This window comes from Lycium ferocissimum, chromosome 5 (assembly GCF_029784015.1).
Source record: "Lycium ferocissimum isolate CSIRO_LF1 chromosome 5, AGI_CSIRO_Lferr_CH_V1, whole genome shotgun sequence".
NCBI classification, from domain to species: Eukaryota; Viridiplantae; Streptophyta; class Magnoliopsida; order Solanales; family Solanaceae; genus Lycium; species Lycium ferocissimum.
Window position 1 is genome coordinate 58,336,597 of NC_081346.1, and position 19,202 is coordinate 58,355,798.

Consider the following 19,202-nt stretch of genomic DNA (forward strand, 5'->3'; position numbering starts at 1 on the left):
GATAAGTCGGTGGAATCCCATGGTCGAATAAATTGTTGCTCCGACGACTGTCGCAGAAGGATCGGGGAAACCAATATAAGGCATGTGTGGGAAATATAAATTTAGTACAGATTACAAAGATATATGAAGGCTAAGGTCAAACCAAGCATGAAGCTTTGTGTGAACGGTGTACCTTCAGATCTTCGCCTTTCGCCTATGGTGATTTCTTCTCTGCCTTGAATGATCTGGAATTGTAGTTTTTGTTTCACACGGGTGTTGGCTTGAATGTGTTCCTTTGTCGATTGCTGTGTTGGTTTATTCTCTGATTTTAGGGATACTGAATCGGTGATAATTTTGTTGAAATTTGTGGAAATTTTTAGAAAACGTGATTCAATATTAAGATGGAGTTGTAACTGAACATTAACTCTTTTTTTAAAGATATAATAATTGAGTTTATTGTGTTAAAAATACCAGGTAAAGCCCAAAAATCTGACAAAATAGATAAATAGGTTTATTGATAATTACTTTCACGACCGCTTACGCTTTATATATATATTAATATGGGGCCCGAAGCTTGCCCAAACTCAAAATATGAAATAATTGTTTATGCTAGTTAAATGCATTGATTTGAGCTGATTTTTCAACGAAAATTAAGGAAAATGAACTAAATCAATAATTGAACCTCAAGAATTAGTTTAGTTCTTCATATATAGTTTATGCTAACAAATATTAATTTTCAATTAAAATTGCAATTTATAGTAATTTTATGTAATTTTTAAATAATTAAATTTTAATATAAAATATTAAGTTGATATAATTCAATTTAGCAGGTTGGTCAATGATTTTTAAACGAAAAACACTAAATTAAAAATTTAAGAGAAATTATATTAATAAGATCCGATAAATGTTCATAAGGAAACGAAATGGTCCAAAGTTGCCTAAACTTTATCGAAATGTATGATGGCAAAGAATGTAAACGATAATCTAATATTTTCCCATCCATATTATATGATGTTTTTAGCTCGGGCACACCCTTAAGAAATTACTTATCCTTAAAGAGTAAGAAGTGTAGTTACTAAATTACCCATAATTAAATAGAAACGATCTAATATGTATTATTGGTTATGTAAAAATTCATTTATCAAAAAGTAAGGCTAAATTTGAAAAAAAAAAAAGGAACTGTTAAAACCTTTTTGATCATATAAAAATTGTTTATTTTAGATTAAATGTAAAAGCTAAAAAATCCCAAACTTTTGAAAAGAAGACTAAGGAAAAAAAATTCATAAAAAGATACTACTATGTACCAATTAAACTGGGCCATGTAGTTTGAAGTGGATTTAAAAAACAAAGACAACCAAAAAAAAGGGAAATAAAAAAAAAAGGCAACACGTGTAGAAGTTTGAATGGCTTGTCAAAAGGGGGAAATTAAAAAAAAACCCCCTGACCATAAAAATTGTTCCTCACTTATATAGTAGCAATAGATGCGTTAAAAGGGGTTTATCCCCCCCCCTTCACACTCCTATCTCCCCCCCAACCTTAGCCTCCACCACCCCACCCCCCCACTTTACGCCCCTCAACCGTTTATCTAGAATATATAATTTTTTTAACAATATTTTTTTTTATTGATCAAAAATACAAAGAAAAAAAAACTTATTCTCCAACCAAACACCCCTTTAAAACCTCAGGGAAAAACCCAAATTTTCCCTAAAGTTTCTTTTTTCCAAAAGCAATCTAAAACCAAATTCAAGCACATTAAGAATACCACTTTAATCAGTTATCGTTCCATCTGTTTTCCTTCCACCACTACCCTTGTTCTGACTAATAGATGCATTTATATTGTTAAAATTTGCCCCAATTGGAGTTTTTTCAAGTTTAAAGCAAAAATTATTCGTTGGAAAATTTTTATAATCCCCCCATTTAAAGTATTTTTCCCTTTTTTTTTAAAAGAAGTTTTTCTAAATTTATAAAAAATTTAAACTTTAAAAATTAAAACAATTAATATTAAAACTTTTATTACAAATTTGTTTCCTTTTTCTTTTTTTTCCCTCGTTTACCAAACGTATCGCCACATACCTAAGTGAGTATATCAATTAGCACAGAGTATTCAGAAAAATTTTTGTCCATCAAATTTTTTAAAAATGAAAAGAATCACACTTAATTTGTTGCATCTATTGGTATTTAAAATTATAATCTCCCTTAAGACTCATCTCACTTTATTAACCTAAGCTACACCGTTGCGTGTTGGATGAAATACTTTTCTTTAATTTCTAACGAAAAATGTTGAAAATCAATATTATTTGAAAACTAAACCAAAATTAAATCGTCAAGTCCCTAACACTTGCATTTTCTGCATGATTATTATAATTTACATTTAAGTATCTAAGAAATCATTTATGTATTACTTTACATGGATTTCATTTTGAAATGCAAAAGATCTAAATGATTCTGTTGTCAATATATATTGGTCAAATAATTGCGTTACTAGCACGTTAAGTAAATCAATTTAATAATCAATCAATAATACATATATATGCAGAAGAAATTAAAACGACTGATTTGCTTGACAAGAGCAAAACAACGTCACAGGAAGTAACTCCCACTTTGGCAAGCCGCTAAGGTTATTTAAACTTTAATACATTTATATATAAAAAGTAATTATGACCTTATATTTAATTAAAAAAATTAAAGAGATAATGAAAATATTAAACGATGGATAATTTTTGAATGAATTTTAAATGGTAATATTAAAATAAGCTATATTTTAGTATCATAAAAGTATAAATCTCGAGTATGTGATTCTTAAAGCTTTTAGCTAACGTTTGCATGTGACAGGCTCTCCTGCATCTGTTACTTAAATTAAACCTTTGAATAACATTTGTTTACACTAGTAATATTTCCAGTTATTTTAAAGGTAGCACTCAAAATATTTATCAATATTTATCTAAAACTCCCAAAGCACTAATTAGTAGATAGGCACTCCTCAATTTATAAGAAGAAATTTACACAATGCCATTAGAGAGAGTGAAATTACTCTATACAAATTTTACAAAAATAATGAAGTATTTGAGTATTATTACTAATGCATCAAGTCTAAAAATGGATTATTAATACATTGGAAAATGATTTTATGATAACGTAATACTAAGTTATTTTCTTTTTTGAATCAAACATTGCAATATTCAGTCAAAACAACTTTTTACTTTTTTCCTTCTCTATATTTTGTCAATATTGCAGAATATGTCGACTTATATATAGTAAATGGATATGAAATAAAAGACGGGCTTGAGAAAAGTGGAACTTCTTCCTCCCCCAAGGAAATATTGATGTGCTGGAAATATGTACTAACAAATAAATGCATTTAATTTTTAGTGTCAGTTCATATATTCAATTTTTTATATATTTTCAAAATTACACATTCAGAAGTTACAAAAAATGTAACTAAATTACCACCTCTTTAGATATATATGTTCAAAATTTCAGATTCAAAAGTTACATAAAATGTAACTAAATACCACTTTTTAGAAATGAATACAGGATGAAAAAATTTATAATGTTTAGATCTCCTCCATAATAAAGATATCATGCAAGATAATAACAGAAAATTCTTGATCTAATTGAGCTTTCCAATAATTCAAATCAACTTAAACAAACTATAATATGAAAATCAAAATCTATAACAGAGTAGATTTTGGATTGAACTGATAACTTGTATTCGTTTTCTGTCAATATCTTTTTTTTTTTAATTAAAAAAATGAATTTGAACTGATAACTGTTTATGACTAATTGCTATGTTTGTACTGAGTAATTCCTGGATATGTTACCCCTTTCTGTTAGAGATCTAGACAGAATTATTAGTTCGTTAATTACATCAGAAGTTCAGCTTTAATATAAGTAACAAATATGATCGTTTGATTTAGTTAGATTTACGCAATGCAAAAGGCTTCACACTGGGCAGTAGTAAGTAATAAGAAAGATAAAGTAGTAAGTAAGATAACTGGGTATGAAATGGTCAATTTAAGTGGAGCTCATATGGTCATAGTACAGTAGGAGCCTAAAAGGCCGTTACAAAGGTTAGGTGGGGCCCACTTAATCATATCATATAAAAGGGATCCGCATTTTCTCTACAATGGAAAATGTACAAACACTGTGTAACAGTTAGTACAATATGACTAAATCACATAAATACCGAAATACCAAAAATACCCTCGGATGGTAGCCCCACAACGAGTCTGGAACCAAAATGACCCATTAAAAATCAAAGTGAACCGAAATACTGCGCTAAATCAAACTTCTCTCCCCTATAGCGCAGTAAAATACTGCGCTATCGGACTCCAACATGAAACACCTTCGGCTCAACCACTGGTCCCTCCAGTGGCGTAAAAAAATTTCAAAAACGCCATTGGAGACAATTTTAAAGTGGTCCCCACAACATTCACATCATTACAGAGCTGCGTTCCCCCCCCCCCCCCCCCCCCAGCCAAAGGGAACGTTTTTCCAGTGTTATCTTTTCTAAAAGAAATTCGGGTGAAAGAGCTGACCATCAACTAAACAACCCAAAAAAAAAAAAAAAGCAAAAAGCTTACTGAGGTGCTCAAAGTATACTAAGGCTGCTAGACAGTTCACGTGGGGCCCATGTAAGTCATAAAATAAAACATCAAAGCGGGTCTACCTTTTTGTCCATAACGAAAAAGGTACAAACACCACAAAAGTCGGAACAGCATAACTAAAGAACAAAAATTATCGAAATACCAAAAATACCCTTGGGAGCAAGCAGGCATGTTGACCTGCTGCCTGCTAACTCATTTTGTTTCAATTTATGTGAATTTATTATTTTAGTCCGTATCAAAATGAATGATCTCTTTCCTAATTTAAAAATAAATTCATTTTATGAAATGATTTACATCCATACAAATATTTAAAACATTTTAATCACAAGCTTCAAAAAAGTTCCCTTCACTCTTTTTATATATCGCGGTCGAATAAATAACATTCATATAAACTGAAACAGAGTAAGTATTAGATAGTAGAATAAAAAGTAATTATGACCTTATATTTAATTAAAAAAATTAAAGAGATAATGATAAAAATACACATGAATTATTATTTTTTCGTAGCTTTCCTACTTAATTATTAAGTATATGTGTTTTCTATCTGAACTTCATCCAACATTTTTAGCTCCTGTATTATTGCATTATTTCTATTTTAGTCTTTGTGCTATGTAATTAAGCCCATCTAATCTTCAATAGAAGGGTATATTTACTGGGCATCTTTTACTATTTCGTGTTATCAAAACGATCTTTAATGTATTGCTGTTATTTTATTTTAATTAATCATTGATATATTCTCCTTATAAATATTTAAATATAGTTAGGTAAAAAGATAAGGACTCTTTTGGTCCGAAGCCCTAAGTTTAACATTTTTATCCGTTTGCATTTGTCAAATTACCTAAACAACCGTGAAACGGAGCTCATCAAACCGAAAATAAAAGTAATAGGGACTCTGAAAATCCCTATTACAATTAGTAAGTTTAGTTCATACATTTTGCAAATTGAAATTTGGAAATCAATTTACAGAAGAGTGGATGCTACATCAGACTAAGGTAGTTTTTTTTTTTTTTTAGTCAGATTCATCAATTTACCAAAGCAATTCTATTCTTCTACCTTTGTCCGTTCTACAATTGAAAGCCCAAAAAAATTATATGTTTTAACTCAAATCTCACAAGTGATTTACAGTCATAGACGCCAAGAGAAGGCTTATTAGGTGAAGTATCTACCAATAGATATCTTGAGGTCAGTCTTTTTTTCCTTCTAAATTGTTATTCTTTAGTTTCTCACTACAATACTGAAAAGGTGTAGGGCACTTTTATGACATGAAATAGGAAGATGATAAGTAGTTTCCCAGTGTGGAAAAAGGTCTATATAACTACAAATAATTTACTGCCTAAGAAGACTTCATACCAGACATTAACTTAAATGGTGAAAACAAGATCTACTATAACAATGATTACAAATATGTTACCATTGACCTTAATGAAATGTCTAACTGCTTGAAACAAAATGAACGATTTCTCAAAAATGCATCAATGCCTAAAATATAGTACTTTAGTAGTACTTAGATATTGTATTTATAGAGCTCTCTATTTACAATCTAGTGCCAACATATGCTAAAATATTTAAGTAACATGTATTAAGTACCATTTAACCTCCAGATGTAAAATATTTTCTCAACTACAACAACTTTCTAAATTGTTTGATTTTGACAAAAGTGGTATCTCAGTCTCAAATCCAATATTTTAACTGCAATTAGAAGTATTTTTTTTTTTTAATTATTCATAATAGTTGTTGTTGTTGTTGTATTCATAACAGTTGATTTAAAAAAAAGACTACCTTTGTGGCATTATTATGTGTTTGTTTTGAACATTAGTCTGTGACAACTCTTTCTTTTATTTTCTGTTTAATTTATTCTGACATTCTTTTCACTGTAATGTAGGGATGAGGCAGATTGCATCAAGAAGCTAGTTGATGACATATTTCCTAAGTCGCTTCAAGTTATTTCACCTTTCCCGGAAAGCTTAGTGGGTATGAAATCTCAGGTTGAGAAAGTAACCTCATTATTAGATATGGAATCAAATGATGTTCGCTCTATTGGGATTTGGGGTATGGGCGGCATAGGCAAGACAGAAATTGCAAGTGTTCTATATCAAACATACCGTCATTGATTTGAAGCTGATTGTGTTCTTGGTATTGTATCAGAAAAATGGACTTACATGGCTAGCAGAAGTCGTCATTCGCAAGCTCTTGGGTGAAAATATGACTAACTAGTGAATACGAAGGGGTGATTATTTTAAAGAAAAGGCTTCGCTGGAGGAAAGTTTTGTTCATTCTCGAAAGTTTTGTTCATTCTCGATGATGTAAACCACCGAGAACAGTTGGAATTTTAGTGGGAGGGCTAGAGTGGTTTGGTGGGGGTAGCAGAATTATTTTAACAGCAAGAGACAAGCACCTGTTGATCAGTCATGTTGGGGATAACGTGTATGAAGTCCAACTATTAACTGAGGATGAAGCTCTTGAATTGTTCAGTAGGCATGCTTTTAGAGAAAAATCACCAAAGAAGGATTTAATGAAACTTTCAAGAGAAGTGGTGGAGTATGCTGGTGGACTCCCTTTAGCTCTTAAAGTTTTGGGTTCTTCTTTTTACAGATGAGACAAAAAGTACTGGAGAGAAATAATTGATCGGCTGAAGAGAATCCCTCACAATGATATTCTAGGAAAGCTTCGGCTTAATTTTGATGGACTGAACAAAGATGAGAAGGAAATATTTCTAGATATTGCATTTATTGATATTGCATGCTTGACTGGATCTAGTTTTACTCTTTATGTGGAACTAGTACTTGAGACTCGTGGTTTTCAACTGATAAGTGTTTGCCTTATCGAAAAATCTCTGTTATTCATTGACATATATAATAGAATCATGATGCATAATATGATAAGAGATATGGGTGTAAATGTCATACGGAAAGAGTACGCTAACAGCAGAACATGGCTTCCCGAGGGGGTTTGTGACCTTTTTAAAGGAAAGTTGGTCAGCAATATTTAACGTTGTAATTAATAATTTCATAAGCTCTTAGTTCTGTTAAATTTTTTGTTTCATTTTTATTCCTTAGCAATTAAATATATTTTTCATTCTTTACAGATAACAGAAAAGGTGGAAAGCCTATGTATCCCTTGTGGTTACGATTTTGAAGATGATCCTGTCAATTATAGCAATATTTTGAAGAGGATGCAAAGCTTACAAGTACTCATAATTCGTGATGGAACTGTTAGCTCGGACGCTATCTCTTATCTTCCTTCCAGTTTGCTGTTTATTGAGTGGGAGAATTCAGTACAGGGAGGTAACATGTTGGGGAATTCACCTGGAGTATGAGAATAAAGATAGGAGATGGAGAAGGAAGCAACGAGCAATCCAAAGTCTCAAACTCTTTCCAGTTCTGCGAAAAGATACTGCAGTGACAACTGAAATTGGCTGCTCTATGGTACTACTTGAGCAACCAGCATGCACTTCTGGACATTTGCAAGCATCTGCTGATCATAACATGGCAACAGACAGGGAACTACATTTGGGCAATGAGAATAAAGATCTAGAGGTGGATCAAGCAGCAATGGCAGTTCAAAAGGAACATGAATCTCAGAATATATATATATATATATATATATATATATATAACACTAACCCGAAAGGCTTTCTTTAAACCATACTTTGGGGAGGGGAAATGGTTCTTGACGGAGTGATGTTGATGATACGGGTAGAATTGACCAGAGACAGGTTATGTGGGCCAATGGGATACATATTATTATTTGAAGCCTAAAAGTGGCTAGGAACTCAAAGGGAAATGATTCCGGGTGGTGTATGGACCTCGCGAAAAGGAACATGAATCTCAGAATGTTGAGCTGACTAGAGTTTGTGAAGAGAGAGAGCTTCAAGAAGAGAAAGGGGAAATAGAAATAGAAACAAAAAGAGAAAGACAGCACGCATGATTTTGGTTGGATCATGAGAAACATATTTCTTTGCTAGCAAAAGTCGGTCACTGAGAGGGGAAAATCTAGGTTAGCCTTGAAAGTATCTTGAGAATTCTTGTGCTCATACGTATTCTACCCTTAACTTCATGTTTCTTTGATGTAGGATGCATCTGTCCAATCAGATATTCAAAACAAAGAAGGTGTAATGATGGAGCAGTTACTCAAACATCAAAGCCAAGTGCAAGGAGCTTTGCAAGTAAGTGTTTGTTTCTTTGAGAGTTGAGACAGAACAGAAGGGAATCCTCTTGCTAATTGCAAGTTTGATTACTTTATGATTTTCAAACTTAAGCTGGAAAAAGTTTAATTGCTCATTGCAAGTTTTCTAAAGATGTTCCTTTTTCCCGCTTAATTTTCTTTTTTATGTTTCAAAAAATAAACTTAAGCTGGGAAAAAAAAAACACAACTTTAGAAAACTGATTATTATTCCGTTTGTTTGAAATTTAAGTTACATTTAATTGAAGTAATTTTGACAAAACTTTCCTGATTTTTCATATGTAATGTGAAAAACAAATGGTAAAACATACTGTCAAATCCTTTTTAGCCTCTATATATCCCCTGTTGTATGAGTACAAGTAGATCCTAAATCACACTATTTGAAGTAGATCGAAGCTCTTTAAGACAATTGACTTCACTGACTGCAGGTGAAGGCTTTCAAGTTACATGATTAACTTTTGGTATTCCAAGGCACATGGCAAAAAAGGAGGAACTGAAAGATAGTTTCAAGAGGTACACAATTAATTTCACCTTGATTCTGCAATGAGAAATGGTGATAATGTTTTCGCATTGGACTATCATAAAAATAGCCCTATCATAAAAATAGCCCAACAACAAGTAGAACATAATGCAATCAACTAAACGTAACTTGTCGGTGTTTGTCAGGACACAACTTAGGTGAGAGCAAACATTTGCCTTCCCCAAGGCCCCCGCTTGAGGAGCAACCTTTATACTATTTTAATTGTATAGTGATCAGGGGAATGTTCACACTCTCAAATGGTATACGTGGTTGCGTTATACTCCTATTCCAAGTTTTGTTATTGATTTCCTGTTTTTACTAAGAAATACAGCCATCTTTGGACACATCAATGAAACCTATTACCATGTATATCAAGTTGCCAAATATAATTCTGTACATGCTTGATTTCGTCAGGGAAGCTAGTGATAACAATGACTACCTTTTTGTTAGAGAAGCACCATCTCATTTTCACCTTTTTCACATTTGCCTTGAAAATATCTCGAAGATGTTTTTTTTCCAGCTTAATTTTTTTTATTTAGTTTCGAAACATTAAACTTAAGCTGGGAAAAACCCACATCTAAATCAGTCATTATACGAAATGACTGATTTTTCATATGTAAAGTGAAAAACAAAATGGTAAAACATACTGTCAAATAATTTTTAGCCTTTATCCCCTGTTATACGAGTACAAGTAGATCCTAAATCACACTATTTGAAGCAGATCAAAAGACAATGGTAATACATACTGACTTCACTGAGTGCAGGTGAATCACACTATTTGAAGCAGATCAAAAGACAATTGACTTCATGATTAGCTTGTGGCATTTCAAGGGACATGGCAAAAAAGGAAGAAACTGAGAGATAGTTTCAAGAGGTACACAATTAATTTCACCTCGACTCTGCAATGAAAAATGGTGATAATGTTTTTGCATTGGAGTGTCATAAAAATAGCCCAACAACAAGTAGAAGATAATGTAATAAAGTAAACGTAACTTGCCGGTGTTTGTCAGGACAAATTAGGTGAAAGATGAAACATTTGCTTTCCCAAGGCCCCTGCTTGACGGGCAACTTTTATACTATTTTAATTGTATAGTGATCGGGGGAATACTCACTTTCTGAAATGGTTTGTCACGAGGTTGCGTTATACTCCCAATCCAAATTTTGTTATTGATTTCCTGTTTTTACTAATAAATTCAGCCATCTTTGTATACATCAAATGGTGACTTTTCATTTCATACTCAGAGTTTTCCTGATTGGGTATGTCTAACTCTTCCTCTTCTATGTTTTCCTGATTGGTTTTAATCTGGGGACATGGAATCATGCATTATGGTGACTTTTCATTTCATACTCAGAGACCTGATTGGGTATGTCTCTACTCCTCTTCTATGTTTTTTTGATTGGCTATGCCTTTCACTTATCTCAGTTTCATGCCTCGTCCTCTGTTGCTATTCATTCGAATTACACCTTTACTAGTTATTCCTATGGATAATCATGAGTTCTTTAAACTGTCAGGGGATGTATTATTTTGAAGTATAAGAAATTTTAGTGTCTGCGTAAATTTTTGCATTACTTGTACAACATTCGTTTTTCGTATAGAACCTGCATAACTAATATGATCTCCGTATAATTAATACATCATTTGGCATCTGGTCTTAAACTTCGGATAACTTGAACTCTACACAAGTTACACAAAATTTTCACCAAAAATTAGATGTTGTATTGCTATTTTTGCTATAACTTATATTGATTCCTCCCCTTTCTTTCTGTTTTCCAGATTGCTAAAAGAGCTGGATTTCGAGGATCAGTCCGGAGAGTTGCCAATGGTTACGAGATTGTAATGGGATTGCTTCTATTTACTTCAGTTGCTTTACTATCATGCTTTAGTCCACCGTAATCTGAATTCCAAACCCGGATGTTGTTTAACCAACAATTCAGCGGAGATCTCCTAATTGTTTGTATTCTTTGTGGATATATAGCTGAGATCTCATTCTTCTCTAAACAAAGGACTAAATTTGCAAGCTTGAAAAATTCTTCAATACTGACATTGTTTGCTTACATTGTAAATAATTATGTAGTGCTGGTTGCAGCATTTTTGGGGAGTTAATAGTCATATTGGCTAATTGCACCACATGTTTTTACTTCCCTTCTTCTTCTGGACTTTGGCATTTGTATTGAGCTTGCTTGACTTAGTATCTCAAGCCATGTTTGGCTTTCCAAATCATTTGTATTCAGATGATTTGATTTACTCCGTTGGATACCATAAACGTCTTACACAATAAAGGGATGCCATAGAGGTTTTTTTAAATTTAAAAATAAAAATAAAAATGAATGGAGTTCTTTTTTCATTCTATCCTATTCATGAGTACTGATTAGAGATATTGTAAGAGTCCTTTCTTATTGTTGTGCCAGATCATGGTCTAAACGAGTTGCACATACATCTGATTATATATTCCTCGACGCTGAGGGCACTCCTTAACAATAGAGATCTAATAATCAACACTCAAATAGTTTATATAATGATCAACCATTAACTCAAAACTCCACCCTCAACAAGACAACAATAATTCCAACATTTCAAAATCGAAGAAATATAATATTCTTGGTAAAGTTAAAGAGTTAGAGTAGAAAGGAAAAAAATGAAAGAGTAAAAATGTTAACTGCACACTGTAGATAGTTTTTTAATCTGAAAACTAACGTTAAGTGCAGTTAAGGTCAAGGAAGGTAAATTTACTAGGCATTTTTTACTATTTTCTGCTATCTAAACGGTCTTTAATGTATTGAGGTTATTTTATTTTGATCCTTGATATATTTCCAAATATAGTCCCTACTATAGGTAAAAAGATAAGACACTGTTGGTCCGAAGCAATGTTTTAAAAGGTGGAGACGTGAGGTGAGGTGTAAGCCCGAGGCATGGGGTGTGAGCCCCATGGATCTTTAAATATTTAATTTTTAATATAGTAAAATAGTAGAATAAACAAAAATTATATAAAATATATATATTAATAGTTTAAAAAAATTAAAACATTAAAGAAATTCATAGAAAATAAAACTTGTAACATGATTATATAATATATATATATATATATATATATATATATATATATATATATATATATATATATATATATATATATATATATTAATAGCTTTCTTTTTAAAAAATTAAAAACATATAAAGAGATTCATAGAAAATAAAATTATGGGCCACGTTAACATTTGATTTTACGCGTTTGATTTATAAATAATGCAATGATATAAAAGTTTAATGTCTATTATGAGATGCAAAAACTGTTAACATGTTTTACTTTCAAACAATAAAAGAATCACAATTTCTTAAAATACACTACTATCACACTATGAAAGTTACCTCCCTGAAAGAAAATAATCAATAAACTTTATTTGTATTATAATTAAAACATCACTCCTTCAAGAATAAAAACAAAATTCCTTTCAAATAGTGAAATAATAAAATATGATAGTTTCAAGACATAGGACAAAAACATGAAGACCAATGATAAGTGAATATGTAAAATTCGTCTATCTATTTTTAAAATAAATGTTAATTGTTATTCAACCTCACGTGTTCTCAATTAGTAAGTATATATGCAATACTAGGGCTCGTTATTTGAGTTGCTCTTAATCTTCTTATTTATATAGATGAAAAGACTATTAAACATCATTTTATTAAAGATTATGAGGGTCAACAGTGTTAAACTAAGAAATTTGACACATAATTTGTGTAAGAATTATTAGGCGAGGGCCCGGCGTTGAGCATTAGGCGTGTTTAGGGCATACAGTCGGGCACATAGGGCGTAAGCCTCACAAAACTAAGCTCCACACGTAAGCCTCGAGGCGAGTCCCAAACTTGCCTTTTAAAACACTGGTTCGAAGCGTAAACTAGCCTTTGGCCAGATCAAATTTTGAAAATTTATTTTCAAATATGATTTTTTTGCTATGAAATTTGATTAGATTTTAAAATTTTATTTTCAAAATATTTTCAACTTCCAAAAATTGACACAAACTAGTTTTTGAGAGAAATTTCACTTTCACTCACAAAAATTCAAATTTTTTCCAAGTAAATGCATGTTCAAACACAACTTTGAGTTCCTTAAATCACAATTTTAAATTTAACAAAAATTTCAAATGAATTATTTAATGAAAATCAATGTATGCCATGAAATTGAAGTTGTATTTGAAAACAACTAAAACTCTATTTTCACTTTTTTACTTTCATTACATTCAAACAACCAAATATTTTTTACAAAAACTATAACCAAACACAATTCCAACTTAAAATAAATCCCAAATAAAAACGAAAAGTATTTGGTTTCAATCCCAAACGCCTACTAAGTTTAACATATTTGTCCATGTGCAAATCCCGTGCATTTGTCAAATTACCTAAAGAACCTTCTGAAATCAACAACCGTGAAACAGAGCAATTAGTTAGTAGTTTAGTTCCATAAAAGTAATAGGGACTCCGAAAATCCCAATTGCAATTAGTTAGTTTAGTTAATACATTTTGCAATTGGAATTTGGAAATCAATTAACAGAAGAGTGGATGCTACACTAGAGTTACATCATCGTAGCAGTGAAAACAAGGATTTATGTCTATCAAAGTAAGTGCTTTTTTTTTAACCTTTTCATTGTAAATAGATTTTGATTTGACAAAGAGGGGAAAAGCTAGAAGCGTGATTCATATTTTTTATTGTATTTTTATTTTGTGTCTTTATGATCATGTAAGTAATGAATTCCCAATCATATGGTTTTGTTAGTTTTTTCTTCAATTTTACAAAAATGTATAATTAACTTAAAGCCCCCACCCCACACACACCCCAGTTTGCAAGCTTGAAGAGATTTCTGTCTCTATCTCTTTATTTGTTTTCTTTCTTGTTTCACTCTTTAATTTCTCACTGCAATAGTCAAAGTGGTAGTGTTCAATTTTATGTTACCTAACAGGAAGATGATAGGTAGTTTTGCATACTAGAGTGTGGCCTAGTGATCAATAAAGTGGGTTGAAAACCGTGAGGTTTCAGGTTTGAATCTCAGCAGAGATAAAAAACATTAGGTAATTTCTTGGTGGACGGGATTTAATCACTTTTATTTTTGGTGCGAGGTGGCAGGTATCCGGTGGAATTAGTCGAGGTGTGCTAGCTGGCCCGGACACCCCGACTATAAAAAATATAGATACTCCTAGGTAGTTTCCATAAAGACTAGGAATAGTGAAAGAGTTGAAGGTCTTTACTCTTTATTTAAGCACCACAACCACCAAATTATCTGAGCTATCAATATACATATAATGTAACTCTAACCTAACTTATTCAAGTTTTAGCTTTATAGATTTTTATGTAGTAGTAGTAAATTTGACACTCCTAAGATGGTTTTACGTATTAATGGTGTTCATTTTGCTATAGCAAAGTAAGATCATGTTTAAACTACAAAAATAAGAACAATGAGGTTGGTCAATGCTATGTTAGGTTCAAGTCACTATCAAGTAAAAGACAAAAGGAAACAAATGCAATGAAGTGGATACTAAAATTACTGGAAATTTCTAAGAAGTTGGACCTGATTAAACCTGAGAGCTTCATTGGAAGTTGGACCAATTCACAAAATGTTGCGGAGACATTAACCATAAGACAACAAATTTCAAGTAGTAAAAGTATAATGACAAAGACAATTAATAAGAAAAACACATATTTTGCTTCCTTAACTTTCTGCTAAATCTTCTTACACACCTAACCTTTGCGAGCTTCTCCTTATCTCTAATCTTGTTTCAACTGAAGTAGTATTAAGCTGACTAGAGTTTGTGATAGCCCATCAAGATAAATGGGCGATGCTTCAAGAAAGAGAGAGGAAAAGAAATAGAAAGAAAAAGAGAAAGATAGCTAGGACAGATGAGACTAGCTGCTCTCATTGCACCAATTAGCTTGCATGACTTTGATGGATCGTGAGAAGCCTCTTACTTTGCTAGAAAAAAGGGTTACCCAAAGGAGAAAATCGAGGTTAGCCTTTATGATATCTTGAGAATTTTCGTGTTCATGTGTATTTTTGCACTTAATTTCATGTTCCTTGGTTGTAGGAAGCATCTATGGAATTGGATTTTAAGAACAAAGAAGATGTGATGGAGCAACTACTCCGACATGAAAGCCAAGTGTGAGGAGCTATGCAAGTAAGCACTGTTTCTTTGAGAGTTGAAACAGAACGAAACGCAATCCTGTTGCTCATTGCATGTTTAAGTAGTCTATTATTTTCAAACTTAAGCTGAAACAGAAAACACATATGTAGAAAACTGATTATTATCCTGTTTGTTTGAAATTTACGTTTCATTAATTGACCTAATTTTGACCAAACTTTCCTGATTTTTCATATGTAAAGTGTAAAACAAATGGTAAAACATACTGTCGAATCCTTATTAGCCTTTATCCCCTCTTATTATGAGTAAAAGTGAGATAACAAATCCTAAATCACACTGTCTTAGGTGAAGGCTTTCAAGTTACATGATTAACTTTTGGTATTTCAAGGGACATGGCAAAAAAGAAGGAAATTGAAAGATAGTTTCAAGAGGTACACAATTAATTTCACTCGATTCTGTAACGAAAAATGGTGATAGTGTTTTTGAATTAGAGTATTATGAAAATAGCCCAACAGCAAGTAGGAGATAATGCAATCAACTAAACATAACTCTCCTGTGTTTTTCAGTACACATCTTAGGTGAAAGATCAAGAAAATCCGCTACATTTGCATTCTCCCAAGCCGCCGTTTGAGGGCCAGCTTTTATAACCATTTTAATTGTATAGCTACTGGGGAGGTGTGCTCATTTTCCTAGGAGGTTGCATTATACTCCCAATCCGAATTTTGTTATTGGTTTCCTGTTTTGCTAGTAAATACAGCCATTTTTGGATACATCAATGAAATCTATTTCCATGTATATCAAGTTGCCAAATATAATCTGTACACGCTTTAATTTTGTAAGGGAAGGTAGTGATAGCAGAAATTGATGAGAGGTTGATGGCTTGCAAAGTGTGTTTGCTTGCTACTTTGTTAGAGAAGCACCTTCTCATTTTCACCTTTTTCATATTTTAGAGAGGTCTAACTAATAACTCTTGCAGCCTTTTAAGTAATGAACTTGAGCTTACAAGATTGCAGATGTATAATTGTGACTTTTCTTTTCGTACTCAGATTGGTGAACTGAGATGGTTTTAATCTGGAGACATGAAATCATACATAATGGTGACTTTTCCTTTCGTACTCAGAGACATGAGTCGGTATGTCGCCACTTCTCTTTTCTGTTTTCCTGATTGGCTATGCCTTTCATTGTCCTCAGTTTCATGTGAGAAAATACCGAGTCTAATTGAATCCACTGAACCAAGGTTGTTTTCCTCTGCTAGTATTCATTTGAATTTATGCTTTTACTAGTTATTCCTATGGATAATTATAAATTCTTGGATGTATTGTTTATAAGAAATTTTAGTGTGTATAAAATTCTGCATTACTTGTACAACGTTCGTTTTTCGTATAAAACCTGCATAACTTATATGATCTCCTTATAATTAATACATCATTTTGCATCTGGTATTAAACTTCGGATAACTTGAACTCTACACAAGTTACACAAAATTTTCACCAAAAATTAGATGTTGTATTGCTAATTTTGCTATAACTTATATTATATTGATTCCTCCCCCTCTTTCTGTTTTCCAAATTGCTAAAAGATTTGGATTTCGAGGAAGTCCGAAGGGTTGCCCAATGGTTATGATCTAGTAATGGGATTGCTTTACTAGCATGCGTTAATCCGCCGTAATCTGAATTCCAAACCTGGATGTTGTTTAACCAACTATTCAGTAGAGATATCTAATTTTTTGTATTCTTGGTGGATATATAGCTGAGATATCATTCTTCTCAAAACAAAGGACTAAATTTGCAATCTTGGAAAATTCTTCAATACTGACATTGTTTACTTACATTGTAAATAATTATGTAGTGCTGGTCGGAGCATTTTTGGGGAGTTAATAGTCATATTGGCTAATTGCACCACATGTTTTTACTTCCTTTCTACTTCTAGACTTGGCATTTGTTGCTTTGCTTGACTTAGTATCTCAATCCATGATTGGCTTTTCATTTGAATTTTGTTTTTGCTCATGTGTTCGGGCATTAAAACATTTTATTCTTACTATTTTATTGCAAGTGAATCAAGATGTAAATGTATGTAATGTGAAGTGATATAATTTACATTATCTTATTTGTTCATCTCTCTTTTATTAACATCAAAATCCGTCACATACATGGATTCAAATGGATCATCTTCCCAACACAAGAATTGTCAGGACTCAATTATAACTATTTAACACGTGTTTATATTATGTGTTGTTGATTATTTTGAAATCCTACTAGATTGACATGAATTGTACTATATATTTACGCGTTTTTGAAATATAGAGAAATATCTTGTTAGATTGCATTTTTCATAAATCTTACCGGATTGGCTTGATTTTGTGCTTTGAATCATGCTCAATTACCTGTTTCCAGCATCATTAGATACTAGTCGAGGTGTATTTTGATAAATAGATGGTGGTATGTTAGGTAGAAAACGTAAACACTAGATAGTTGTGTATGTACAAGGAAACATAAACATATTGATAGTTCGGTAGGAAATGCAAACGCTTGATAGTTTAGGTGTGCTTTGATAAGTAGTTAGTGGTAGTTCAGATAGAAAACTCACAAAAAAGTAATACTTCAGGACCATTCTCTATATAAAAAATTTAAAACATTTATTTTCGCAATAAAATAAAGCAAAAATTAAAGACTGGACAGGCAAAGGCACACGGGGAGAAAACTCTTCATTTTGATTCTCTCCACAATTTCCTGGAATTGCGAAGCTTTGAGGGTCTGTTTTGAAAGCCACATGGTAATTGAAATTGGTGTAATTACTCGGGTAGTAATTACACAGTACTGTAATTATAACGACATATTTGTATGTCATCACATAATTACAGTATAATTACAAGCGTACTATTTGGTTGCACAAGTGTACACAGTTAGTTTAATTTAAAAATAAAATTTAGTTATCAAAAATTAAAAAAAAATATATGAAAAATATGTGGCTTTATAAATGATATTAAATTATGTATTTAACAACACATTATTTCTTGAAAATATATTAATTATTATCGTATATTTGTAACTAATATTGTAAACAATAATTGATATATATTTTTCAAATTAATAATATTTTAATTTTAATTAATTATAAAAATTAAAAGCAGACTTTTTGTGAGAACATTATGGATTGGATGTTCGACAAAAAGATAAAATTTATAAATGTAATGCGATAACATTATTCAAATGTTTGACAAAAAATCTATCAACTATAAGTGAAAAATAAACAATATGTAATGTGAAATAACAAGTCAATAGTACTAAAGCAAATAAAATTAAAATTTAAAATATAACCTAAATTCAAAATCCAAAAAAAAAAAAAGTTTAACACCATACTCTTATGTCAAATTCCAACATTATATGAGTAAGTTCTAACATAACTTAAGTAAATATAATTTAAAAGAAAGGGAAAATATAAGTCTATAGCCTCAATTACAACGAAATCTACTTTAATAACATCACTCATTATATTCCAAGTTTGTTTATGACTCATTCTTTCTAATACTAAGAGGTGTAGTTTAAAAAATTAGAACAAATACATAGTTATGCTAAATGAATAAAATAAAAAAAAAGTACGAGCGATTACGTGGAATCACAAGAAGTAAATTGGAATAAAAAAAAAAGGAAATGAAAGATAAATAATATAAAAAAATATTTTTAAAATTAAAAATAATTAAAAAATAAAAAAAGAAGATAAAATAATAGAATTGAGAATAAATTAAAAAGGAAAAGAAATTAAAATGAACAAAAAAGAAAGAATT

At 31.5% G+C, this 19,202-nt stretch overlaps 1 protein-coding gene and 3 long non-coding RNA genes across 4 annotated transcripts in view; all 4 read left to right on the forward strand.

The window, feature by feature from the left end:
* The window catches only part of LOC132056957 (uncharacterized), a 22,841-nt gene extending 5,522 nt beyond the window's left edge, over positions 1 to 17,319 (forward strand). Inside the window, exon 2 of the long non-coding RNA XR_009415045.1 lies at positions 17,133 to 17,319. This is a non-coding gene — a long non-coding RNA (uncharacterized LOC132056957). The remainder of the gene's footprint in view (positions 1 to 17,132) is intronic.
* LOC132056950 (disease resistance protein Roq1-like) lies at positions 7,191 to 8,167 on the forward strand. Its single transcript, XM_059449360.1, has 2 exons — positions 7,191 to 7,560; positions 7,672 to 8,167. Exons 1-2 carry the CDS (start codon positions 7,450 to 7,452, stop codon positions 7,900 to 7,902), a joined length of 342 nt encoding a protein of 113 aa, XP_059305343.1. The 5' UTR covers positions 7,191 to 7,449; the 3' UTR covers positions 7,903 to 8,167.
* Positions 8,453 to 11,416, forward strand: LOC132056954 (uncharacterized). Its single transcript, XR_009415043.1, has 3 exons — positions 8,453 to 8,582; positions 8,659 to 8,751; positions 11,063 to 11,416. It is a non-coding gene; the product is annotated as an uncharacterized LOC132056954 (long non-coding RNA).
* On the forward strand, positions 15,080 to 16,723 carry LOC132056953 (uncharacterized). Its single transcript, XR_009415042.1, has 3 exons — positions 15,080 to 15,287; positions 15,365 to 15,454; positions 16,465 to 16,723. It is a non-coding gene; the product is annotated as an uncharacterized LOC132056953 (long non-coding RNA).
* Positions 17,320 to 19,202: the final 1,883 nt, after the last annotated feature.